The 27,705-nt window shown below is 43.4% G+C and overlaps 1 protein-coding gene across 1 annotated transcript in view; it reads left to right on the top strand.

Annotated features, from left to right (window-relative positions):
- Positions 1-27,705, top strand: part of LOC121534476 (myomegalin) — a 105,683-nt gene that overhangs the window by 74,257 nt on the left and 3,721 nt on the right. Inside the window, exons 29-44 of the mRNA XM_045206064.1 lie at positions 2,385-2,502; positions 2,637-2,781; positions 2,914-2,968; positions 10,055-10,305; positions 10,418-10,681; positions 12,414-12,665; positions 14,425-14,673; positions 20,684-20,873; positions 20,949-21,070; positions 21,653-21,946; positions 22,290-22,394; positions 25,918-26,120; positions 26,315-26,461; positions 26,680-26,818; positions 26,928-26,974; positions 27,163-27,217. Coding sequence (XP_045061999.1) covers positions 2,385-2,502; positions 2,637-2,781; positions 2,914-2,968; positions 10,055-10,305; positions 10,418-10,681; positions 12,414-12,665; positions 14,425-14,673; positions 20,684-20,873; positions 20,949-21,070; positions 21,653-21,946; positions 22,290-22,394; positions 25,918-26,120; positions 26,315-26,461; positions 26,680-26,818; positions 26,928-26,974; positions 27,163-27,217 — 2,636 coding nt within the window. The remainder of the gene's footprint in view (positions 1-2,384; positions 2,503-2,636; positions 2,782-2,913; positions 2,969-10,054; positions 10,306-10,417; positions 10,682-12,413; positions 12,666-14,424; positions 14,674-20,683; positions 20,874-20,948; positions 21,071-21,652; positions 21,947-22,289; positions 22,395-25,917; positions 26,121-26,314; positions 26,462-26,679; positions 26,819-26,927; positions 26,975-27,162; positions 27,218-27,705) is intronic.

The raw sequence follows: 27,705 nt of genomic DNA, 5'->3' as shown, positions 1-27,705 counted from the left end.
ATGACCGATAACAATCATAATGACGATGCTAATGACCAATAACAATGATAATGACTATGATGATGACAGATACTTATGATAATGACTATGATGATGACTGATTACAGAGGTAATGACTATGACGATGGCCGATAACAACAATAATGACTATGACAATGACTGATAACAATGATAATGACTATGACTATGACTGATAACAATGGGAATGACTATGACGATGACTGATATGATGATAATGACTATGATGATGACTGACAGCATTTATAATGAATATGATGATGACTGATAACTATGATAATGACTACGATTATGACTGATAACAATGGTAATGACTATGATTATGACTGATAACTATGATAATGTCGATGATAAATGACTGATAACAATGATAATGACTATGCCAATGACTGATGACAATGGTAATATCTATGGCGATGAATGATAACAACGATAATGACTATGACTGAAAACAATGATAATGACTATGATGATGACCGATAACAACGATAATGACTATGATGATGACCAATAAAAATGATAATGACTATGATGGTGACTGATAACAATGATAATGGCTATGATGATGACTGACTACTACGATAATGACTATGACGATGACTGATAACGGTAAAGACTATGATGATGACCGATTACCACGATAATGACTATGGCCGATAACAATGATAGCGACGATGACTGATAACAACGATAATGACTATGATGATGACTGACAGCTACGATAATGACTGATGATTACTGATAACAACGGTAATGACTACGACTATGACTGATAACAGTGATAATGAATATGACAATGACTGATAACAATGATAATTACTATGACTGATAACAATGGTAATGACTATGACGATGACTGATAACAATGATAATGGCTATGAATGACTGATAACAATGATGACCACGATGATGACTGACAGCAAAGACAATGACTATTATGATGACCGATAACTATGATAATGACTACGATGATTACCGATAATGATAATGTTGATGATAATAATGACTGATAACTACGATAATGACTATGCCAATGACTGATGACAATGTTAATGCTATGGCGATGACTGATAACAACGATAATGACTATTACCGAAAACAATGATAATGACTACGATGATGACTGATAACAATGATAATGACTATGATGTTGATTGACAACAATGATAATGCTGATACGTAAAAATTTATGCACACATGACTGTAAGTCACTTTGGACAAAAGCGTCTGCTAAATGGCAGATTATTATATTATTATTATGATAATAATGGCTGATAACAATGATAATGACTATGCCAATGGCTGATAACATCGGTAATGACTATGACTGACAACAACGATAATGACTATGCCGATGACCAACAACAACGATAAAGACTATGACTGATAACAACGATAATGACTATGATGATGACTGGCTATTACGATAATAATTACGATGATGACTGATAACAATGGTAATGACTATGACGGTGACTGACTACTATGATAATGGCTATGACGATGACCGACAACAACGATAATGACTACAACGATGACTGACAACAACGATAATGACTACAACTATGACTGATTACTACGATAATGACTATGACGATGACCGACAACAACGGTAATGACTACGATGATGACCGATTACTATGATAATGACTATGACTGAAAACAATGATAATGACTACGACAATGACCGATTACTATGATAATGACTATGACAATGACTGATAACAACGGTAATAACTATGACGATGACTGATAACAACAATAATAACTATGCAATGGCTGATAACAACGATAATGACTATGACAATGACTGACAGCAATGATAATGACAACGACTGTCAACAAGGATAATGACTGTGACGATGACTGACAACAACGATAATGACTACGAAGATGACTGATAACAACGATAATGACTGACGATGTCTGATAACAACGGTAATGACTATGACGATGACCGATAACGATGATAATGACAATGACCGTTAACAACAATACTGACTATGATGACGACTGGCTACTACGATAATGACTATGACGATGACTGATAACAACGATAATGACTACGCCGATGACCGATAACAACGATAATGACTATGACTGATCACAACGATAATGACTATGGTGACGACTGATTACTACGATAATGACTATGGCAATGACAGATAACAACGGTAATGACTATGACTGATAACAACGATAATGACTATGACAATGACTGACAACAACGATAATGACTATGACAATGACTGATAACAACGATAATGACTATGACGATGACCGATAACAACTATAATGCTGATGATGAAGATGGTGTTCTTGGTCTTTCACGTCCTGACCCCTCCCCTTCCTCCATCTCTGCACAGGAAGTACAACACCCTGATCCAGGCTCAGGCCAGGGAGCTGTCCCACCTGCGTCAGAGGATGAGGGAGGGCCGTGGTGTCTGTCACATACTCACACAGCACCTGGGAGACACCACCAAGGTGTGACACTCTGACGATCTCTCCAAAGATTAGGACATTATCCACCACTTTTTGACAGTGATTGAATCAAATGTATTTTATTGATTTAAATTATGTTTTATTGAACTATCAGCTGAATGTAATTGATTGGCCAGGGCTTTGAGGAGCTGCTGCGTGCCAACGACATCGACTACTACATGGGACAGAGCTTCAGAGAGCAGCTGGCACAGAGCACTGCCCTGGCACAACGAATGGGCACCAAGATCAGTGGACGTGAGTGTGGAGAACACACACACAAACGTACGCACAGACAGACACACACATGCACATGCACACACAGACAGACACACACACATTCCCTGATCTTCTGTCCTTCTATCTCACTCTCTCTCCTCCCTTTACTCTCCATTACCCCTCCTTTTCTCTCCTCAGGTGACCGTGCTGAGCTCCATGACGATAAGATGGGCCATGAGCTGCTTGCTTTACGGTGGGGTTTATGTCCTAATGATGTGTAACCATCTGAAAAAAGGTTTTCCCTTGTGTGTGTTTTGGTTTTAGTATCCTTGTGGGACCCATAAGTCCACGGGAACAGATAGTAAAACAAGGAAAAGTGGGGCCATTTTCCCCACAAGGACAAAAGGCTATTTTAGGCTTAGGGGTTAGGTTTAGGGTTATGTTTAGAATTAGGGTTAGGGGTTAGGAGTTATGGTTAGGTCTAGGATTTGGGGCTAAGGTTAGGGTTAGGGTTAAGGTTAGGGTTAGGGATGAAACACACCAAGAATCTCACTGCCGATAGCCTGCCGATTGGAACTTATCACAGTGGGAGGCCTGTGAACAAAAGTGTGCTAAAACAAAAGTGCTACCTGCTGCGTGCTGAACCGGTAGCAACGAACCTACCGATTCTACTTGTAGAATCGCAATACTCGTCAGTGGCCAACAACTTGAACTTGAGCCACTCAGAGAGCACGACCCCCACATGGGGGAGCCAACAAAAAAAATAGGAAAAAGAGGGCATTTTCTCTGTACATCCACAGATGAGCCAGTCACACTTCATATGCAATGTAGGCTATGGGATGGTTGCTAGCTAAGTGCACAGATGCAATGCACACAACAATAAATACTTCCTCCAAGCTAGCTAATCACTGTAGCTAGTATTGACATTAAAATGAAATCACAATGGATTAGCTAGTTGAAACATCTACCTGTGTTAGCTGCCAAGTTAGTGCAGTGTCCTTAGCTAGTTAGCTAGCTATGTTGTGCTAGCTAGCGAATATGTCAACGTTAGCTAGCTAAACATTGGACTGGCACTAGCAGTATGGGATTATGGAGAGTGAATTAAATTGTTTCTTCGTCATCTTACTAGGTAGTTATCTAGCTGTGGCCATCTGGTTAGTATCAACAAGGGCTTTCTACAAAATAGCAACATTAGCACAGATAGCTTGGAATCTAGACCATAAGCAATACTCACGGATATGCATTGCCAAACAATGCTACTGCCACCTTCTGGTTGAGTGGCAGACGACTTCCAAGGTCTTTGCTGTGTGAACACAAAAGAGATTGACTGCCGACACTGTTCAGAGGTGCTAAGTACTGTCGGCAGGCAAACGTTTGACAATACTACCGGTGTGTCTGAGATTTTAAAGGTTAGGTTTTGCATTAGGGGTTAGAGAAAATAGGATTTTGAGTGGGAATCAATTGTTTGGTCCCCACAAGGATAGTAAAACAAACGTGTGTGTGTGTTTGTTTGTGTGTGTATTAGGTGACCTACAGTGCACTCTCTCCTGTTGTACCTCTGCCAGGGGTAGAGGTCATTAGTCAGAGCCTCTGGCAGGGGTAGAGGTCATTAGTCAGAGCCTCTGCCAGGGGTAGAGGTCATTAGTCAGAGCCTCTGCCAGGGGTAGAGGTCATTAGTCAGAGCCTCTGCCAGGGGTAGAGGTCATTAGTCAGAGCCTCTGGCAGGGGTAGAGGTCATTAGTCAGAGCCTCTGCCAGGGGTAGAGGTCAACAGTCAGAGCCTCTGGCAGGGGTAGAGGTCATTAGTCAGAGCCTCTGCCAGGGGTAGAGGTCATTAGTCAGAGCCTCTGCCAGGGGTAGAGGTCATTAGTCAGAGCCTCTGCCAGGGGTAGAGGTCATTAGTCAGAGCCTCTGGCAGGGGTAGAGGTCATTAGTCAGAGCCTCTGGCAGGGGTAGAGGTCATTAGTCAGAGCCTCTGGCAGGGGTAGAGGTCAACAGTCAGAGCCTCTGGCAGGGGTAGAGGTCATTAGTCAGAGCCTCTGCCAGGGGTAGAGGTCATTAGTCAGAGCCTCTGCCAGGGGTAGAGGTCATTAGTCAGAGCCTCTGCCAGGGGTAGAGGTCATTAGTCAGAGCCTCTGGCAGGGGTAGAGGTCATTAGTCAGAGCCTCTGGCAGGGGTAGAGGTCATTAGTCAGAGCCTCTGCCAGGGGTTGAGGTCATTAGTCAGAGCCTCTGGCAGGGGTAGAGGTCAACAGTCAGAGCCTCTGCCAGGGGTAGAGGTCATTAGTCAGAGCCTCTGGCAGGGGTAGAGGTCAACAGTCAGAGCCTCTGCCAGGGGTAGAGATCATTAGTCAGAGCCTCTGGCAGGGGTAGAGGTCAACAGTCAGAGCCTCTGCCAGACATGTGTGTTTCACCTGCACATGCTTAGTCATTACAAGTCACATGCTCACGTGAATAATCATATATTTTTTTATGTCTGTCTTCAGAGGACGAAAGTACATTTTTGTTTTTACAGCTATTTTGTTAAATATGCATTTTACATACATTTATCATGTGAATAATCTTGCTTATGTTATAGGAACATTAAGGTTTCCTCTGTTTTCCCATGGTTCACTTCCATGGGTTGTGTGTTTTCAAGAAGTTAATTTAGTACTATAGATACAGATTTTCAATCTACCTACAATGTGCTTAGAGATTCTGTTTAATGAGAAGAACATGTTTATAACTAGCATGGGAGTGAGCCAGTCTGTTTTTCTTTTATACAATGATATGGCATTGTTGATCCCAGAAGTCCCATTGTTGATCCCAGAAGTCATATTGTTGATCCCAGAAGTCCCATTGTTGATCCCAGAAGTCCCATTGTTGATCCCAGAAGTCATATTGTTGATCCCAGAAGTCACATTGTTGATCCCAGAAGTCACATTGTTGATCCCAGAAGTCCCATTGTTGATCCCAGAAGTCACATTGTTGATCCCAGAAGTCCCATTGTTGATCCCAGAAGTCCCATTGTTGATCCCAGAAGTCCCATTGTTGATCCCAGAAGTCACATTGTTGATCCCAGAAGTCCCATTGTTGATCCCAGAAGTCCCATTGTTGATCCCAGAAGTCACATTGTTGATCCCAGAAGTCACATTGTTGATCCCAGAAGTCACATTGTTGATCCCAGAAGTAACATTGTTGATCCCAGAAGTCACATTGTTGATCCCAGAAGTCCCATTGTTGATCCCAGAAGTCCCATTGTTGATCCCAGAAGTCCCATTGTTGATCCCAGAAGTCATATTGTTGATCCCAGAAGTCACATTGTTGATCCCAGAAGTCACATTGTTGATCCCAGAAGTCACATTGTTGATCCCAGAAGTCACATTGTTGATCCCAGAAGTCACATTGTTGATCCCAGAAGTCACATTGTTGATCCCAGAAGTCACATTGTTGATCCCAGAAGTTCCATTGTTGATCCCAGAAGTCACATTGTTGATCCCAGAAGTCACATTGTTGATCCCAGAAGTCACATTGTTGATCCCAGAAGTCACATTGTTGATCCCAGAAGTCACATTGTTGATCCCAGAAGTCACATTGTTGATCCCAGAAGTCACATTGTTGATCCCAGAAGTCACATTGTTGATCCCAGAAGTCACATTGTTGATCCCAGAAGTCACATTGTTGATCCCAGAAGTCACATTGTTGATCCCAGAAGTCACATTGTTGATCCCAGATGTCACATTGTTGATCCCAAATGTCACATTGTTGATCCCAGAAGTCACATTGTTGATCCCAGAAGTCACATTGTTGATCCCAGAAGTCACATTGTTGATCCCAGAAGTCACATTGTTGATCCCAGAAGTCATATTGTTGATCCCAGAAGTCACATTGTTGATCCCAGAAGTCACATTGTCGATCCCAGAAGTCACATTGTTGATCCCAGAAGTCACATTGTTGATCCCAGAAGTCATATTGTTGATCCCAGAAGTCACATTGTTGATCCCAGAAGTCACATTGTTGATCCCAGAAGTCCCATTGTTGATCCCAGAAGTCCCATTGTTGATCCCAGAAGTCCCATTGTTGATCCCAGAAGTCATATTGTTGATCCCAGAAGTCACATTGTTGATCCCAGAAGTCACATTGTTGATCCCAGAAGTCATATTGTTGATCCCAGAAGTCACATTGTTGATCCCAGAAGTCACATTGTTGATCCCAGAAGTCACATTGTTGATCCCAGAAGTCACATTGTTGATCCCAGAAGTCACATTGTTGATCCCAGAAGTCACATTGTTGATCCCAGAAGTCACATTGTTGATCCCAGAAGTCACATTGTTGATCCCAGAAGTCACATTGTTGATCCCAGACTTCAAATTGTTGATCCCAGATGTCACATTGTTGATACCAGAAGTCACATTGTTGATCCCAGAAGTCACATTGTTGATCCCAGAAGTCACATTGTTGATCCCAGACTTCAAATTGTTGATCCCAGAAGTCCCATTGTTGATCCCAGACTTCAATTTGTTGATCCCAGAAGTCATATTGTTGATCCCAGAAGTCACATTGTTGATCCCAGAAGTCACATTGTTAATCCCAGAAGTCATATTGTTGATCCCAGAAGTCACATTGTTGATCCCAGAAGTCACATTGTTGATCCCAGAAGTCCCATTGTTGATCCCAGAAGTCACATTGTTGATCCCAGAAGTCCCATTGTTGATCCCAGAAGTCACATTGTTGATCCCAGAAGTCACATTGTTGATCCCAGAAGTCATATTGTTGATCCCAGAAGTCACATTGTTGATCCCAGAAGTCACATTGTTGATCCCAGAAGTCACATTGTTGATCCCAGAAGTCACATTGTTGATCCCAGAAGTCACATTGTTGATCCCAGAAGTCACATTGTTGATCCCAGAAGTCCCATTGTTGATCCCAGAAGTCACATTGTTGATCCCAGAAGTCACATTGTTGATCCCAGAAGTCATATTGTTGATCCCAGAAGTCACATTGTTGATCCCAGAAGTCACATTGTTGATCCCAGAAGTCACATTGTTGATCCCAGAAGTCACATTGTTGATCCCAGAAGTCATATTGTTGATCCCAGAAGTCACATTGTTGATCCCAGAAGTCACATTGTTGATCCCAGAAATCACATTGTTGATCCCAGAAGTCACATTGTTGATCCCAGAAGTCACATTGTTGATCCCAGAAGTCACATTGTTGATCCCAGAAGTCACATTGTTGATCCCAGAAGTCATATTGTTGATCCCAGAAGTCACATTGTTGATCCCAGAAGTCACATTGTTGATCCCAGAAGTCACATTGTTGATCCCAGAAGTCATATTGTTGATCCCAGAAGTCACATTGTTGATCCCAGAAGTCACATTGTTGATCCCAGAAGTCACATTGTTGATCCCAGAAGTCACATTGTTGATCCCAGAAGTCATATTGTTGATCCCAGAAGTCACATTGTTGATCCCAGAAGTCACATTGTTGATCCCAGAAGTCACATTGTTGATCCCAGAAGTCACATTGTTGATCCCAGAAGTCACATTGTTGATCCCAGAAGTCACATTGTTGATCCCAGAAGTCACATTGTTGATCCCAGAAGTCACATAGTTGATCCCAGAAGTTACATTGTTGATCCCAGAAGTCACATTGTTGATCCCAGAAGTCACATTGTTGATCCCAGAAGTCACATTGTTGATCCCAGAAGTCACATTGTTGATCCCAGAAGTCACATTGTTGATCCCAGAAGTCACATTGTTGATCCCAGATGTCACATTGTTGATCCCAGAAGTCACATTGTTGATCCCAGAAGTCACATTGTTGATCCCAGAAGTCACATTGTTGATCCCAGAAGTCACATTGTTGATCCCAGAAGTCACATTGTTGATCCCAGAAGTCACATTGTTGATCCCAGAAGTCACATTGTTGATCCCAGATGTCACATTGTTGATCCCAGATGTCACATTGTTGATCCCAGAAGTCACATTGTTGATCCCAGAAGTCACATTGTTGATCCCAGAAGTCACATTGTTGATCCCAGAAGTCACATTGTTGATCCCAGAAGTCACATTGTTGATCCCAGAAGTCACATTGTTGATCCCAGAAGTCACATTGTTGATCCCAGAAGTCACATTGTTGATCCCAGAAGTCACATTGTTGATCCCAGACTTCAAATTGTTGATCCCAGATGTCACATTGTTGATACCAGAAGTCACATTGTTGATCCCAGAAGTCACATTGTTGATCCCAGAAGTCACATTGTTGATCCCAGACTTCAAATTGTTGATCCCAGAAGTCCCATTGTTGATCCCAGACTTCAATTTGTTGATCCCAGAAGTCACATTGTTGATCCCAGAAGTCACATTGTTGATCCCAGAAGTCACAAGACCCCCAGTAGACTTTACCCAGAAGGATTCACCCACCGGCTATGTGTCTAAAAGCTTGTCACGCAAAGTTAGCTGATGAAGCTTTCAAGGAGCACAAAGAAGATTAACTGGTAATCTAAATCCCAGGCCAGGCTGTAGAGTGGACCTGGGTGAACCACAGGTGTCCCTCAGGCCCTCCTTAAGAGGCTCAGTGAGACTACGTGAGACACACACCATTCTGGATGTGGCTCGGTAAGCCATTCTCTCACAGAGAGTGTAAAGAGAAGACAAAAAAGGAAGACACTGGAATAAGGAAAACACCCTGGGATCTTACGCTATATTATACCTGACTTGGGAAAGGCGGATTTCTAGGATATTTCGAGGACTTATGAGACGATTTCTAGGACTAATCAGAATATTTCCAGGACTATTTCTAGGAATATTTCTAGAATTTCTAGAACAAATCTGTCTTTTTCTAGGACTATTCTTTTAGACTGATATGACTATTTCTAACACTACTCCTATGACTATTTTAGGACTATTTGTGTGACTACTTCCAGGACTAATCAGTAAAAAAAAATAAAGACTAATTTGACTATTTGACTGTCAGATCTATGGCTCCACTATGGAAGTCCATGCTCTCTAAAAGCAGTCCCCTGTACAGGGACTCTCTGTGGTCTTTCTCTGTATGTGGGGGTCGCGCTGGGAGAGAGCCTGCCCCCCTACTGAAACTGATGGAGAGAGAGCGGGAGTTCCTACAGAGGAAACTGGAAATGTAAGGGGGATGCAATAGCCAAGATAATGGTCATACAACTTGATTGCGGTATTTGAGCTCTGTGGTGGATCTTAGTGACTTTCACTTGTTTGCAGCCTGTTTTCTGGTGGCCTATGTCTGTGTGTGTGGTTGTGTCTGTCTGTAAGTGTACGTCTTGTAGAAAATGAGTAAAAATCTGTAGCATAGGATGAGATAACCAATATCTCTTTCTCTCTCTAGGCTGAGTAAGGAGCTCCAGCAGAAGGATAAGATCATTGAGTCGCTCCACACCAAACTCCAGCAGCGTCTAGACACCCCCTCCAGTAGCCATGCACTCTCAGAGACCACCGACCAATCAGACAGGACCTCCTTTGTGTCGGACGAGTGCCGGACCAATGAGGACCTGGAGCTGTGCTCAGATGTGGACACTGCCAGCGAATACGCTCAGGAAGAAAAGGGACAGGGGGCGGGACATGGCCCAGGAAGCACAGGTATATTAGCCGTTTAAATACATGTGCTATTCATAGACACATACCTTACACCTGTCTCTCCCTCCATCCTTTTTCCAAACTCCTCTCACCCCTTTCTCCACTCTTTTTCCAGACCTCCACCCCTCCCTCCCTCCATCCTGTCTTAAGTCCTCCAGCAGCTGTCCCAACATGCTATACTCCACTCCCGTGGAGTCAGCCAGTCAGACTGGTCCTGTGTCCTACTCCCTACCCGCCTCCCAGTCCCTCCCCGGGCTTTACCCTAGCCGTGACCTCTGGGGTCAGCGTATGACCTTTGACCCCCCGACCAGGACCTTCTCTATGGAAGCGGTGCAACAGGAGCTGGATACCCTGCACAGACAGATGACTATGAATGAGAGTGAGCAGAGTTAGGGTCAGCATGCATTTGTGTGGTGTTCTTACTGTATGAGGGACAACCTTGGTACGGTGGATTGGAGGAGTAACAGAATGGAGTAGAAACGGTGATCTGTAGCATGTATTGGTTTGACACTGACAGAGACAGCATTGGTTAGATAGAGTAGTGTTAGTTAGCATAGCATGCCTGCAGTGGATCAGGATGGGACAGTATATACAGTAATGACTTGGTATGGATGTGACAATGTTGGGGTTGAGAGATCCTAGACTAGAGACAATGTTGGGGTTGAGAGATCCTAGACTAGAGACAATGTTGGGGTTGAGAGATCCTAGACTAGTGTCAATGTTGGGGTTGAGAGATCCTAGACTAGAGACAATGTTGGGGTTGAGAGATCCTAGACTAGAGACAATGTTGGGGTTGAGAGATCCTAGACTAGAGACAATGTTGGGGTTGAGAGATCCTAGACTAGTGTCAATGTTGGGGTTGAGAGATCCTAGACTAGAGACAATGTTGGGGTTGAGGGATCCTAGACTAGAGACAATGTTGGGGTTGAGAGATCCTAGACTAGAGACAATGTTGGGGTTGAGGGATCCTAGACTAGAGACAATGTTGGGGTTGAGAGATCCTAGACTAGAGACAATGTTGGGGTTGAGAGATCCTAGACTAGAGACAATGTTGGGGTTGAGAGATCCTAGACTAGTGTCAATGTTGGGGTTGAGAGATCCTAGACTAGAGACAATGTTGGGGTTGAGAGATCCTAGACTAGAGACAATGTTGGGGTTGAGAGATCCTAGACTAGAGACAATGTTGGGGTTGAGAGATCCTAGACTAGTGTCAATGTTGGGGTTGAGAGATCCTAGACTAGAGACAATGTTGGGGGTTGAGGGATCCTAGACTAGAGACAATGTTGGGGTTGAGAGATCCTAGACTAGAGACAATGTTGGGGTTGAGGGATCCTAGACTAGAGACAATGTTGGGGTTGAGAGATCCTAGACTAGAGACAATGTTGGGATTGAGAGATCCTAGACTAGTGTCAGTGTTGGGGTTGAGAGATCCTAGACTAGAGTCAATGTTGGGATTGAGAGATCCTAGACTAGAGCACCTGCTTTTGGTCCAGATAGTTTAATGCTACAGCACCTGCTTCTGGTCCAGATAGTTCGATGATACAGCACCTGCTTCTGGTCCAGATAGTTCAATGATACAGCACCTGCTTCTGGTCCAGATAGTTCAATGATACAGCACCTGCTTCTGGTCCAGATAGTTCAATGATACAGCACCTGCTTCTGGTCCAGATAGTTCGATGATACAGCACCTGCTTCTGGTCCAGATAGTTCAATGATACAGCACCTGCTTCTGGTCCAGATAGTTCGATGATACAGCACCTGCTTCTGGTCCAGATAGTTCAATGATACAGCACCTGCTTCTGGTCCAGATAGTTCGATGATACAGCACCTGCTTCTGGTCCAGATAGTTCGATGATACAGCACCTGCTTCTGGTCCAGATAGTTCGATGATACAGCACCTACTTCTGGTCCAGATAGTTCAATGATACAGCACCTGCTTTTGGTCCAGATAGTTCAATGATACAGCACCTGCTTTTGGTCCAGATAGTTTGATGATACAGCACCTGCTTCTGGTCCAGATATGCTGCAATACCCTCTAACAAGAATGATTTCTCTTTTACAGCACCTGAGTGTGGCTCCTTAATACAGACTACTTCTCTGTTCTGTTACAGGCTTTGTGGTTCCTCACGCCAAGGCCCGGTCGACTGTCCCACCAGCCGCCCATCACCAGCCCGACCACTCCCCTTACAGCCAGATTACCCACCATGCCTTTTACCCACTCCAGCTAGGCAGCCGACCCGCAGGCCCCGCCCTGAAGGCGGACGCAGACCTGGTGGAGAGTGGTGCATTGTGGGATAAGGAGAACATGGTTCAGCCAATCAGGGTTGGGTCATCAGGATACTATTCAGGAAACAGCTTTACTGGTAAGACCCAGAGCCTTCTATTACAATAAAGGGCTCTCGTAAATCCCTCCCCTTTTTTTCATCACTAGCATGGTTTGCACTATCTAGACTCAATACCAACATCAATACTTGTTCAACTATTTTACAGCATCTCATTTCATATACAGTATTCAGACCCCTTGACCTTTTCATATTTTGTTATGTTACAGCCTTATTCTAAAATTGATTAAATAGTTTTTTTCCCCTTATCAATCTACACACAATACCCCATAATGACAAAGCAAAAACAGGTTTTTAGAAATGTTAGCAAATGTATAAAAATAAAAAAACGGAAATATCACATTTACATAAGTATTCAGACACTTTACTCAGTACTTTGTTGAAGCACCTTTGGCAGCGATTACAGCCTTGAGTCTTCGTGGGTATGACGCTACAAGCTTGGCACACCTGTATTTGGGGAGTTTCTCCCATTCTTCTCTGCAGATCCTCTCAAGCTCTGTCAGGTTGGATGGGGAGCGTCGCTGCACAGCTATTTTCAGGTCTCTCCAGAAATGTTCAATCAAGTTCAAGTCCGGGCTCTGGCTGTGCCACTCAAGTACATTCAGAAACTTGTCCTGAAGCCACTCCTGTGTTGTCTTGACTGTGTGCTTAGGGTCGTTGTCCTGTTGGAAGGTGAACCTTCGCCCCTGTCTGAGGTCCTGAGTGCTCTGGAGCAGGTTTTCATTAAGGAACTCAGTACTTTGCTCCGTTCGTTTTTCCCTCGATCCTGACTAATCTCACAGTCCCTGCCGCTGAAAAACATCCCCACAGCATGATGCTGCCACCACCATGCTTCACCGTAGGGATGGTGCCAGGTTTCCTCCAGACGTGACGCTTGGCATTCAGGCCAAAGAGTTCAATCTTGGTTTCATCAGACCAGAGAATCTTGTTTCTCATGGTCTGAGTCCTTTAGGTACCTTTTGGCAAACTCCAAGCAGGCTGTCATGTGCCTTTTACTGAGGAGTGGCTTCCGTCTGGCCACTCTACCATAAAGGCCTGATTGGTGGAGTGCTGCAGAGATGGTTGTCCTTCTGGAAGGTTCTCCCATCTCCACAGAGGAACTCTGGAGCTCTGTCAGAGTGACCATCGGGTTCTTGGTCACCTCCCTTCTCCCCCGATTGCTCAGTTCGGCCGGGCGGCCAGCTCTAGGAAGAGTCTTGGTGGTTCCCAACTTCAATGCTGCAGACATTTTTTGGTACCCTTCCTCAGATCTGTGCATCGACACAATCCTGTCTCGGGCCTCTATGGATAATTCCTTTGACCTCATGGCTTGGTTTTTGCTCTGACATGCACTGTCAACTGTGGGACCTTATATAGGCAGGTGCCTTTCCAAATCATGTCCAATCAATTGAATTTAACACAGGTGGACTCCAATCAAGTTGTAGAAACATCTCAATGATGATCAATGAAAACAGGATGCACCTGAGCTCAGTTTCGAGTCTCATAGCAAAGGGTCTGAATACTTTTTTTAAATAATTTTTTTATTTGGGTTTATTATTATTTATTTTTTTAATTTGCTAAAAAATTCTAAACATCTGTTTTCGCTTTGTCATTATGGGGTATTGTGTGTAGATTGATGAGGATTTTTATTTATTTAATCCATTTTAGAATAAGGCTGTAATGTAACAAAATGTGGATAAAGTCAAGGGGTCTGAATACTTTCCGAATGCACTGTATAACCTGCAAATACACAACGGTGCTAACATAAACTTGAACAATGCTCTGTCCCGTGTTCCCCCAGGTGTGGACGTGATCAAGGAGAACCTGAGGGAGGTGCAGTGTCTGCGTCAGCACCTGGAGGAGTCCATCAGGACCAACGAGAGGCTCAGACAGCAGCTGGAGGAACGCCTGTCCACCACCGGCCGCGACGGCGCAGCACCCACCAACATCTACATCCAGAGCCTGGACTCTGTCTGCCAGCTGTCCAATGAGATCAGAGTCCTGAAAGAGGAGAACCTGGCTCTCCAGGCACGCCTGCAGGCCAGCTCAGGTACTGTACCTCACCAGTCCACCCTACTGTCAACATTGAACAATTTATTCATATTTTGTCTATAGAGGGCTTGCAGTTGCATCACAAATCACCTAGCAACCGCACCAGGCACCATGTTGGAAGACCAAAGTCAGTATGTTGGATGCCTCCAATCGTCCACATGGCTGGCTGCATTCTGCTACCACCGGAAACTTCGGGAAGATAGCCCATTATTTATTTTTTCTAAGGACCCAGAAAACGAGGGCGTGGGAGAACCTATTCAAGTAAGTAAATATATTTTGAAAATGATCAACTATTAGCTAGCTTGCTACATAAACTTAGTGTGCAGGCTAACGTAATGTTCGCTACCATAGTTAGCTAACTTTACATATTGTATAGCTAGCTAAGTTAATTAAATATCACCAGCTTGCTAACTTCATATTAGCTAGTTAGCTAGCTATCTTCATGTATTTATCGTTGTAACTAAATGCATTTGTAGCTACAGTAGGTAGGTAGCTAGCTAGCTAACAACGATGGAAGAGGGTGAAAGGATTAGCTAGCAGTTCCAGCTGTCAGAGAAGGGAGAGTAGGCTACTCTGGATAGGGCAGGTACAGTGGCTTGCGAAAGTATTCACCCCCCTTGGTATTCACCCCCCCCCCCAAAGTAAATACTTTGTAGAGTCAACTTTTGCAGCAATTACAGCTGCAAGTCTCTTGGGGTATGTCTCTATAAGCTTGGCACATCTACCCACTGAGATTTTTGCCCATTCTTCAAGACAAAACTGATCCAGCTCCTTCAAGTTGGATGGGTTCCGCTGGTGTACAGCAATCTTTAAGTCATACCACAGATTGTTGTGGTGCCATATTCTTTCAATTTTTTAATAAAGGATTGAATGGTGCTCCGTGGGATGTTCAAAGTTTCGGATATCTTTTTATAACCCAACCCTGATCTGTACTTCTCCACAACTTTGTCTCTGATCTGTTTGGAGAGCTCCTTGGTCTTCATGTTGCTGCTTGCTTGGTGGTGCCACTTGCTTAGTGGTGTTGCAGACTCTGGAGCCTTTCAGAACAGGTGTATACAGTGGGGCAAAAAAGTATTTAGTCAGCCACCAATTGTGCAAGTTCTCCCACTTTAAAAGATGAGAGAGGCCTGTAATTTTCATCATAGGTACACGTCAACTATGACAGACAAAATGAGAAAAAAAATTCCAGAAAATCACATTGTAGGATTTTTAATGAATTTATTTGCAAATTATGGTGGAAAATAAGTATTTGGTCACCTACAAACAAGCAAGATTTCTGGCTCTCACAGACCTGTAACTTCTTCTTTAAGAGGCTCCTCTGTCCTCCACTTGTTACCTGTATTAATGGCACCTGTTTGAACTTGTTATCAGTATAAAAGACACCTGTCCACAACCTCAAACAGTCACACTCCAAACTCCACTATGGCCAAGACCAAAGAGCTGTCAAAGGACACCAGAAACAAAATTGTAGACCTGCACCAGGCTGGGAAGACTGAATCTGCAATAGGTAAGCAGCTTGGTTTGAAGAAATCAACTGTGGGAGCAATTATTAGGAAATGGAAGACATACAAGACCACTGATAATCTCCCTCGATCTGGGGCTCCACGCAAGATCTCACCCTGTGGGGTCAAAATGATCACAAGAACGGTGAGCAAAAATCCCAGAACCACACGGGGGGACCTAGTGAATGACCTGCAGAGAGCTGGGACCAAAGTAACAAAGCCTACCATCAGTAACACACTACGCTGCCAGGGACTCAAATCCTGCAGTACAAGACGTGTCCCCTGCTTAAGCCAGTACATGTCCAGGCCCGTCTGAAGTTTGCTAGAGTGCATTTGGATGATCCAGAAGAGGTTGGGAGAATGTCAGATGAAACCAAAATATAACTTTTTGGTAAAAACTCAACTCGTCGTGTTTGGAGGACAAAGAATGCTGAGTTGCATCCAAAGAACACCATACCTACTGTGAAGCATGGGGGGTGGAAACATCATGCTTTGGGGCTGTTTTTTCTGCAAAGGGACCAGGACGACTGATCCGTGTAAAGGAAAGAATGAATGGGGCCATGTATCATGAGATTTTGAGTGAAAACCTCCTTCCATCAGCAAGGGCATTGAAGATGAAACGTGGCTGGGTCTTTCAGCATGACAATGATCCCAAACACACCGCCCGGGCAACGAAGGAGTGGCTTCGTAAGAAGCATTTCAAGGTCCTGGAGTGGCCTAGCCAGTCTCCAGATCTCAACCCCATAGAAAATCTTTGGCGGGAGTTGAAAGTCCGTATTGCCCAGCGACAGCCCCAAAACATCACTGCTCTAGAGGAGATCTGCATGGAGGAATGGGCCAAAATACCAGCAACAGTGTGTGAAAACCTTGTGAAGACTTACAGAAAACGTTTGACCTGTGTCATTGCCAACAAAGGGTATATAACAAAGTATTGAGAAACTTTTGTTATTGACCAAATACTTATTTTCCACCATAATTTGCAAATAAATTCATTAAAAATCATACAATGTGATTTTCTGGAGAAAAAAAATCTCATTTTCTCTGTCATAGTTGACGTGTACCTATGATGAAAATTACAGGCCTCTCTCATATTTTTAAGTGGGAGAACTTGCACAATTGGTGGCTGACTAAATACTTTTTTTCCCCACTGTATATACTCAGATCATGTGACACTTAGATTGCACACAGGTGGACTTTATTTAACTATTTATGTGACTTCTGAAGGTAATTGGTTGCACCAGATATTATTTAGGAACTTCATAGCAAAGGGGGTGAATACATATGCACGCACCACTTTTCCGTTATTTATTTAATGAATTTTTTGAAACATGTTATTTTTTGCATTTCACTTCACCAATTTTGACTATTTTGTGTATGTCCATTACATGAAATCCAAATAAAAATCCATTTAAATTACAGGTTGAAATGCAACAAAATAGGAAAAACGCCAAGGGGGATGAATACTTTTGCATGGCACTGTACCTTTGTGGGAGAACATTATGAGAATATTCTCCAGTTCCAGTCCCTAGTGAGAAAAACTGAGGACAGAGAGCGATAGCAACATAATATTCAGGGCTGTCTAATTGAGTATCATGCAACCTGTTTCTTTGTGATGTTTTCTGTCCTCAGATAGAGTGCAGATGAAAACGTCCCAATCAATTTCCCAAGAGAATAAGGGAACATCCTTGTATACCATGGATTATATGTGTACCTATGTTGGCAAATTTTGTGAACGAAAATACAGTTTAAAAGTCCCACATAATGTATAAACCTATTACAACTGGAGAAGGCCACCCCTGCTGGGTGTGCACTTTTCTGTTCCAGGGGTCAGTGGAGTGAGGTTGGACACCTCTGGTATTTACTTTTTTTTGTTCACCTCAAATGATGCTTTAGTAGTAATAACATACTTGTTACTAAAATATCTAACCTTTAGGTATGAGTTAGCTTACTTGTACACTTTGAAATTATATGAAATTGTGTTGATTCTTTGAAGTTAAGTGTTTAAACTTGTTTTAATTGTTAACTATTATTCAAGATGAACAATGTTGATTAATCACAGATCACAATCCTGCAATAAAAAGGGGAAGGGATCTGTCTCTAATTTGTCTGTGTTTCTCTGCTGTATTCTCAAATTAACATTACCTTTTTGTTCAGTTATAAGCACTCCAATTAGTTTTATTTGATTGTCACTATTTTTTCAGGATATCAGCCATGTGAACCCATTTTGCAGCTGATAATGGTATGCAACGCCAATGCAGCCATGGGCCTACAGCAGTGGTTCCCAACTCCAGTCCTTGAGTACCCCAAACAGCACACATTTTTGTTGTAGCCCCAGACAAACATACCTGATTCAACTCATTGAGGGCCTGATGATTAGTTGACTAGTTGAATCAGGTGTGCTTGTCTGCGGCTACAATAAAACTGTACTGTTGGGGGAACTCGAGGACCGGAGTTGGGAACCACTGGCCTACAGTATGATGGCATTAGCCTTATTGCCATTTTCAATGCATCCCTTGACATTGAGCATCTGAAGCAGAGAATAACTTAACTAACACATTGTTTACATTGTTCAGCTATATGTTCTCAATTTAAAAAATGATACCAGTAGACAATGTATGAAGCTAGTCATTATTTTAGATTTTGTCCATGCCTTGTGCTGACATTAAATTGTTCAGCGCAAATCCAAACCTTGTAATCTAGGTGGTGAAAGGTCTGGAAGCAGGAGATGATGGGATCCTTAGCTTGGTGAGTGGCACTTGGAAGTGCCACTGTGATAATTAAGATGGTTTGCCTAAGACTACCACAACAATTACATTGTCTATGCTACATGTTTTAAATTGTAAATGAAAGACAATAGTTGGGCTATAAGAAATATGTTTTATTCAATGGGGATAGGCAGAGATTATAAAATACTTTTAATTTCCCCCATACAACAATATAGCCTATTATTAAAGTACAGTATGTTTACAATATCAACAATAGTATTTTACACCTTCCAAATTACATTTTATATATTCACACAGTTTAAGGGGTTACTTTTGTCATGACGACAAAGTGAAGGTGCTTTCTACTTAAATGGCACAACAGAATCATTCAGATTGTCCAAAGCACAACATATGACAACCATCTCGTATAACTGAGGGATGTCTCCTTTCATATCTGGAAAAGGACAAAGTAGAAGTAGAAACTGATGCTGCTGCAGCATTGGTCATCTTCACAGTGGGAATCCAGTCGACATGGGTGTCTTGATAGAGGTCAGCTGGTGAACCCACAGTACATAAACAAATGAGAAGCACAGCTGATGTTAGAATATGACTTTTTCAGGTCACCTATACCATCAGGGCTCTTAAGTGTTTGGTTGTGTTTAATTCATTCAGGGCGGCAGGTAGCTTAGTGGGTAAGAGCGTTGTGCCAGTAACCGAAAGGTCGCTGGTTCTAATCCCCGAGCCGACTAGGTGAAAAATCTGTCGATGTGCCCTTGAGCAAGGCACTTAACCCTAATTGCTCCTGTAAGTCGCTCTGGATAAGAGCGTCTGCTAAATGACTAAAATGTAAATGTAAATGTAGTGTCATATAAATATTAAATATATTGTTGGGCTGGAACAACCAATAGTCAACGCAGCTGGTTGTCCTATCCCATTGAGGCATTTGCCCCTACATTTTCCCTCCTCTTATGAATAAAGTTCTAAAAAATTATCATTGGGTTATCATATGAATGTATGATAACCGCTGGAGTTTTTTGGGACAATAATATCCTCCAGGCTATTATATGGACGTCATTATGTACAATTAGCTTCTCCCCTTTTCATGGTCATGGCTAGAAAGTATACAGCTTTTGTCAAAGTAAATACAATGATAGATGCATGTAATCCTTGGTTATAAAGGTGCATTTTTATGGTAAAAAATTTGCTTCCCCAAAACTTGAAACTCACGTGACACATGCTAATCGCTAGACTACAAGCTATCGAGCTAGCTATCTAATTTTGGCTAACTTAGTATAGTTGTTAACACCTGGTTAGCATAACAGCGAAACTAAACTCGAAAACTTGACTTTCCAGTGATGAAATGATCGTAGCAAACCCTGTATTGACAGCTGTCTGGGTTCAGGTCTTGATGGGCAAAAAGGTTTCTTTGCTTTTCTGACAGTTCTTGAGTCTTATCTCATTGGTGTCACCAATGGTGTTTCATGATTGCGGGAATTTGTAAACATATTTTTTTCCCATTGTCTTTCCTGCCTTGTTAGAGCAGTCAAATGCTCCACAGAAAACGACTGGGGTGATGAATCAACTAGTTTTAGGCACTGTTATCATGCAGTTTGGGGTAGCCACTCGGCTGTTGTTGTCAGAAGAATTAACGCAGTGGTCTTCCAACACGGCCACCAGGAGGCGTTCTACGTCAACTGACAGCCCTCTATAAGGCATGGATTTTTCATAAACATTTGAAATTGTTCAAAAGGATGTGATGTAGTGTCTGTCTCTGCCTTCCCATCGTGTGGTTCCCCCTCAGACACGTGTAAGGAGGCGGAGCAGCTGCGTGAGGTGGTGGTGACGGGGCGTGCCCGCCTGAAGCAGGCGGAGCTGGAGGCGGAACAGTGGAAGGAGGAGCTACGCCGGCTGCAGACGCACAGCCAGGAGCAGGGACAGCAGATACAGACACTCAGACAGGAGAGGCAGAACAGCCATGACAAGAACAATAGGTGTGTGCGTGTGTGCGTGCGTGCGTGGCTGACGGTGGCTGACGGTATGTGTATTAACTGTGTATTACTCTCCAGGCTCCAGCACGAGGTGTCCCTCCTCCAGCAGCAGTTGTGTGAGAGCAGGGAGCTGCTCCACTCTCTGCAGAATGAGCTGCAGGTCTACCACGGAGTGTGTGCCAAGGTCAAGGGCAACCCAGGTCTGCCTTCTCACTATCTACAGGCTATTGGTTGTATAGAGAGCACTGTAATTCAGGAGTTTGCCTTTATATCAACTCTCACCAATGGAGAATAAAAAATAAATATTCTAACTTGAGATACGTGTACATAACTGGGACTTTTGCATATATAATTCAAAATGATCCTCAGAAGTCGTTTAGGTCATTTAGAGGACCTCTACTTGCTGTGGGCCAATGACATTCACTCTGTTATATTGATACTTGCTGTGGACCAATGACATTCACTCTGTTATATTGATACTTGCTGTGGGCCAATGACATTCACTCTGTTATATTGATACTTGCTGTGGACCAATGACATTCACTCTGTTATATTGATACTTGCTGTGGGCCAATGACATTCACTCTGTTATATTGATACTTGCTGTGGGCCAATGACATTCACTCTGTTATATTGATACTTGCTGTGGGCCAATGACATTCACTCTGTTATATTGATACTTGCTGTGGGCCAATGACATTCACTCTGTTATATTGATACTTGCTGTGGGCCAATGACATTCACTCTGTGATATTGACTGACACTATTGTTGTGATTTACAGAGTACCTGTGTGAGAGCCAGTACGGTAGGATCCCTTCCCTGCCCCTGCCCGTGGAGCTGGGGGAGCTGCTAGGGGAGGTGAGGAGCCTCAGAGCCCAGCTCCAGAGCAGTGTCCAGGAGAACAGTGCCCTGAAACAGCTGGAGCTCCACAAACACCTGGAGCAGAAGCTGGGTGGGGGCGTCCACGGAGGGGTGGGGAGCATTGGGGGGATGGAGCCCCTGCGTACCCCGTCTCTCAGTGCCCTTACAGACAGCCCCCAGAGGGACAGCCTCTACAGACGGCAGCTACTGCATGGTAACGGGGGTGTTGTGTGGTGTAATGGTGTGGTTTGAGGTTACAATATGGAAATACATTTTGATATCAGCTTGATAGGCACCAACACTCAATGCCAGCCTAAGATTGATATTGGCCCACTCGTCAACACTATGAATGGGACAGAAGAGTCCAGAAAGTTTGTCTCATGTAAATCCCATTGAACTGACTGATTGATGTGTTTAATGAACTAATAACAACAGACTAATGAGTGAAGTGTTTGATTTGAAGCATTATCATTAATTAAATGTAGTTGAATGCTCAGGGTTGTGTGTGTGTGTGTGGTGACCGAGCATCCCTGTCTGTCTCTGTGTGTGTTCTGCAGATCCAGCGCCGTCTCCCCCGGTCAGAGACATTGGGTTGTTTAACTGTGGATCTCCATACCACGTCCCCTACACAGACCTGGAGGAGACCCCGCTCACTGCCAATGGTGTGACTCTAACTCTAACTGCACTACATCCTGTTCCATCTTTATGTGATGTGTGACAAATTGAGAAATTAGTGTTATACATACATTCTAGAATAATAGTGAAGACATCGAAACTATGAAATAACACATATAGAATCATGTAGTAACCAAAAACGTGTTCAACAAATCAAAATATATTTTATATTTGAGATTCTTGAAAGTAGCCACCCTTTGCCTTGATGACAGCTTTGCAAACTCTTGGCATTCTCTCAACCAGCTTCACCTGGAATGCTTTTCCATATGCTGAGCAATTGTTGGCTGCTTTTCCTTCACTCTGCGGTCCATCATCCCAAACCATCTCAATTGGGTTGAGGTCAGGGGATTGTGGAGGCCAGGTCATCTGATGCAGCACTCCATCACTCTCCTTCTTGGTCAAATAGCCCTTACACAGCCTGGAGGTGTGTTGGGTCATTGTCCTGTTGAAAAACAAATGATTGTCCCACTAAGCCCAAACCAGATGGAATGGGCTATCGTAGAATGCTGTGGTAGCCATGCTGGTTAAGTGTACCTTGAATTCTAAATAAATCACAGACAGTGTCAGTGTCACTAGCAAAGCACCCCCACACCATCACACCTCCTCCATGCTACACGGTGGGAACTACACATGCGGAGATCATCCGTTCACCCACACCGCGTCTCACAAAGACACAGCGGTTGGAACCACAAATCTTCAATTTGGACTCCAGACCAAAGGACAGATTTCCACCGGTCTAATGTCCATTGCTCGTGTTTTTTGGCCCAAGCAGGTCTCTTTTTCTTATTGGTGTCCTTTAGTACTGGTTTATTTTCAGCAATTCGACCATGAAGGCCTGATTCACACAGTCTCCTCTGAACAGTTGATGTTGAGATGTGTCTGTTACTTGAACTCTGTGAAGCACTTATTTGGGCTGCAGTTTCTGAGGCTGGTAACTCTAATGAACTTATCATCTGCAGCAGAGGTAACTCTGGGTCTTCCTTTCCTGTGGCGGTCCTCATGAGAGCCAGTTTCATAATAGCGCTTGGTGGTTTTTGCGACTGCACTTGAAGAAACTTTGTCTTAAAGTAATGATGGACTGTCGTTTCTCTTTGATTATTTGAGCTGTTCTTGCCATAATATGGACTTGGTCTTTTACCAAATAGGGCTATCTTCTGTATACCCCCCTACCCAGGGACGGCTTGTTCAATAGGGCGATATGGGCGACGCACTGCCAAACGGGAAAAGGAAGGGATTTTTTTTCTAATCAATTATATCACGGCAACAGCAGTTATCAGTGTTCACGTCTGATCTGCCAGCCACTAAATGTCAAATCAGGCTGAAGTCGTGCTTCAAATGGCCCCGCCCGTTTTTGGGGCGATTTCAGTCAAGTTGAAAATCGCCCAGAAGTCTCTCATAGCCTGTCATGTAAAATCTATTTTTTTCACATTTCAAAGCTTTCAATACATTCTCTATGGGTGTCTGTGGGCTTGCACTTACGCTGTCGTATACGTGACGTAACGTTGAACGTAACTAAGACAATGGCGGCTGGCAGCGTCTCTGTTGCGACCTGCAGTGCGGCGTTATTTTATGTTTTTAATTTGTAGACTTAGTTTACAAACATTCTGCCAACCATGGATTTCCAGTGGTTGGTTTTGGACTGATCTTGTTGATCGTGTACATACCCGCTACGAACGGACTAAATAATGAAAACGCTGCTGGCAGCTGAATCCCAATACAGCTGGGAGACTTGGCTGGATGACAGAGTCCCGGACAGAGAAGTGGAGCCGGCCACCTTCACCCTGGTCAGAGCGGACCGCGATCCTGGTAAGAGAGCGACTCTGTACCCGACATTGAACTGCTTTCTGTGTCATTGCGACCTTACTATCAATTCAATTCAATTTAAGGGCTTTATTGGCATGGGAAACGTGTGTTAACATTGCCAAAGCAAGGGAAGTAGATAGTAAACAAAAGTGAAATAAACAATAAATATTAACAGTAAACATTACACTCAGAAGTTTCAAAAGAATAAAGACATTTCAAATGTCATATTATGTATATATACAGTGTTGTTACAATGTGCAAATAGTTAAAGTACAAATGGGAAAATAAATAAACATAAATATGGGTTGTATTTACAATGGTGTTTGTTCTTCACTGGTTGCCCTTTTCTTGTGGCAACAGGTCACAAATCTTGCAGCTGTGATGGCACACTGTGGTTTTTCACCCAGTAGATAAGGGAGTTTATCAAAATTGGGTTTGTTTTCGAATTCTTTGTGGATCGCTGTAATCTGAAGGAAATATGTGTCTCTAATATGGTCATACATTTGGCAGGAGGTTAGGAAGTGCAGCTCAGTTTCCACCTCATTTTGTGGGCAGTGTGCACATAGCCTGTCTTCTCTTGAGAGCCAGGTCTGCCTACGGCGGCCTTTCTCAATAGCAAGGCTATGGTCACTGAGTCTGTACATAGTCAAAGCTTTCCTTAAGTTTGGTCAGTCACAGTGGTCAGGTATTCTGCCACTGTGTACTCTCTGTTTAGGGCCAAATAGCATTCTAGTTTGCTCTGTTTTTTTGTTTGTTCTTTCCAATGTGTCAAGTAATTCTCTTTTTGTTTTCTCATGATTTGGTTGGGTCTAATTGTGTTGTTGTTGTTGTGTTGTTGTCCTGGGGCTGTGTGGGGTCTGTTTGTGTTTGTGAACAGAGGCCCAGGACAAGCTTACTTAGGGGACTCTTCTCCAAGTTCATCTCTCTGTAGGTGATGGCTTTGTTATGGAAGGTTTGGGAATCGCTTCCTTTTAAGTGGTTACTATCTGCCCCGTGAGTTCCCCCAATTGTTTGTTACCGTTGTGTACTGTTGATAATCACAAGTTTACTGGAGAACTGAGACCAAGTAGAGACTTTGGACAGGGTGGATATGGTATAATAAAGGCAGTTTATTCAGAGGTAAAGATATCTGGAATCGCGTGCACGGACTCGTGCACGTGTGTAGGTCACCTAAATCATCAGAAAAATTGCCCCTCCTGAGAATTTTTTCAGGAGCCGCCACTGCCCCTACCTTGTCACAACACAACTGATTGGCTCAAACGCATTAAGAAGGAAAGAAATTCCACAAATTAACTTTTAACAAGGCACACCTGTTAATTGAAATGCATTCCAGGTGACTACCTCATGAATCTGGTTGAGAGAATGCCAATAGTGTACAAAGTTGTCATCAAGGCAAAGGGTGGCTACTTTGAACAATCTCAAATATAACATATATTTTGATTTGTTTAACACTTTTTTGGTTACTATATGATTCCATATGTGTTATTTCATAGTTTTGATGTCTTCCCTATTATTCTACAATGTAAAAATAAAGAAAAACCCTGGAATGAGTAGGTGTGTCCAAACTTTTGAATGGTAATGTATCTGATTCACAAATCTGTAGCAGTTTACACAAGTCTACACAAATAGTCCAGGAAGGATGTTATTATGGAAGTTAATCACTCTTATAAAATAATTATCTCTTCATAAAATGACGACATCCTGTAGATCTGCACCCCCACTCAGAGCTGCAGGGGGACGCCCCGGACGGCTCATTCTCTAACCGGAACGGGCGCCACGCCATCGGGCACGTGGACGATTACAGCACCTTGCAGCAGCAGGTCCTGGAGGGGAGGAGTCTGGTCCAGAGAATGGAAACAGCCCTTCAGGCCTGCCTCAGCCAATCAATGCTGGTGGACAGCCAGGACCAGGTAATGGGGGGTCACAGGGAAGCTAGTACCATTATCTATTTGTGCCAACATCTGAATTAGCGATGACCTAATCCTGAAACTCATAACCAAATCTGGTGTGCGCGCTGGCCACCTTCTCGATGTGTACAGTCTGCCAGTACAGCGACTTTCAGGGAATCTTATGAGTCTAGCTAACTGTGTCTGTCTCTGTCTAGGTCTTCCTGGACTATGGGTGTGTGAGGACTCTGTTGTCTAACACCAAGACCCTGAGACAGATCCTGGAGGAGGCTGTGTCCCTGCTGAAGATGTTCTGGAGGGCTGCCCTGCCCAGCACCGACCGCTCCACCCACAACCTTAAGAAGGTACCGAATACATTATTTACTACCAGTGTATTATTTTGTCGATTTGTTGTAATTGATGGTTTGTGACATCATGTGTCAATCGTGTGGTGGCTTTGAGGCTCTCTGTTGATGATGCAGGTTCTAAGCTAGTCAGACATATGAGCTGGTGTTTGGTTTATTGATGTACTGAATTATTGAACTTGATTGATCAGTCTGATTGATTGCTGTGACCCCTGCAGGAGCAATGTATGCAGGAGGAGATTCTGTCTCTGAGGGGGCGTATCTCAGAGCAGGAGGAGGTTCTCCAGGGAACCATCCAGAGACTGAGGAGCACCAGCCGCACCAATGAGAGCATGGAGCACTTCATCGTCAACCAGCGTGAGTGTTTGTGTGTGTGTGCGTGTGTGTGTGCGTGCGTGCGTGTGTGTGTGCGCGTTACGTTGGTGTTACAGCAAAGGGATTTTTTTTCTCGCCTTTTATATTGCAGTATCAAGGACTCGCGATGTGCTGAAAAAAGCAAGGACTAACTTGGAGGTAAGAGATGATCATTTTCCGTGACATATCTTGTATACACATAGAATGTTGTTAAGGTGTTGCGTTCATTGTCCCAGTGTCAGTACTGTACTCTCGCCCTGTCTGTTCCACCTGTTCTTTCAACCTCCGTGTATCTTCCCTCCTTTCTCTCCTCCTTCTCCTCCTCCTCTTTTCCTGAGTACCTCCAGAAGAACGAGCGGAGGATTTCTTCTCTAAGCTCCTCCTCTTCCTCTCCTTATGCTGGTAAAGGGTTTGGCATGCTGTGGCTGTCATGCTGTGTGACATCACTGCTTTACCATCCAATCAAACAACAAAATAATAATCATCAAGGACTATCATAAGTGTATAGATATAATTAATAGAAACCAATGAATATAAATCATGGAAACCTGAAGAGTGTGTGTGTGTGTGTGTGTGTGTGTGTGTGTGTGTGTGCGTGCGTGCGTGCGTTGCGTGCGTGCGTGCGTGCGTGCGATTGGCTGAAACCCAGGGCAGACTGAAGCTTTTAAGACTCTTACTGGTATTTAAACTTACAGGTTAGCTACTTACTGAGGGGAGGCTTTTAGATAACACATTTTAGATAACAATAGAGCTCATTCACCCAATGGTATTTTCAGCTTATCTTCATCTGCAAGCACACTAACTATTGTTGTGGTTTCATACTAACAAAGCAAAACAAATTTCAAACATTCATATTCCATTAACCTCAACAAATCTTCTGAATCCTTGCA

This window comes from Coregonus clupeaformis, chromosome 21 (genome assembly GCF_020615455.1).
Source record: "Coregonus clupeaformis isolate EN_2021a chromosome 21, ASM2061545v1, whole genome shotgun sequence".
Classification (NCBI taxonomy): domain Eukaryota; kingdom Metazoa; phylum Chordata; class Actinopteri; order Salmoniformes; family Salmonidae; genus Coregonus; species Coregonus clupeaformis.
This window is presented reverse-complemented; position numbering and strand designations above follow the sequence as displayed.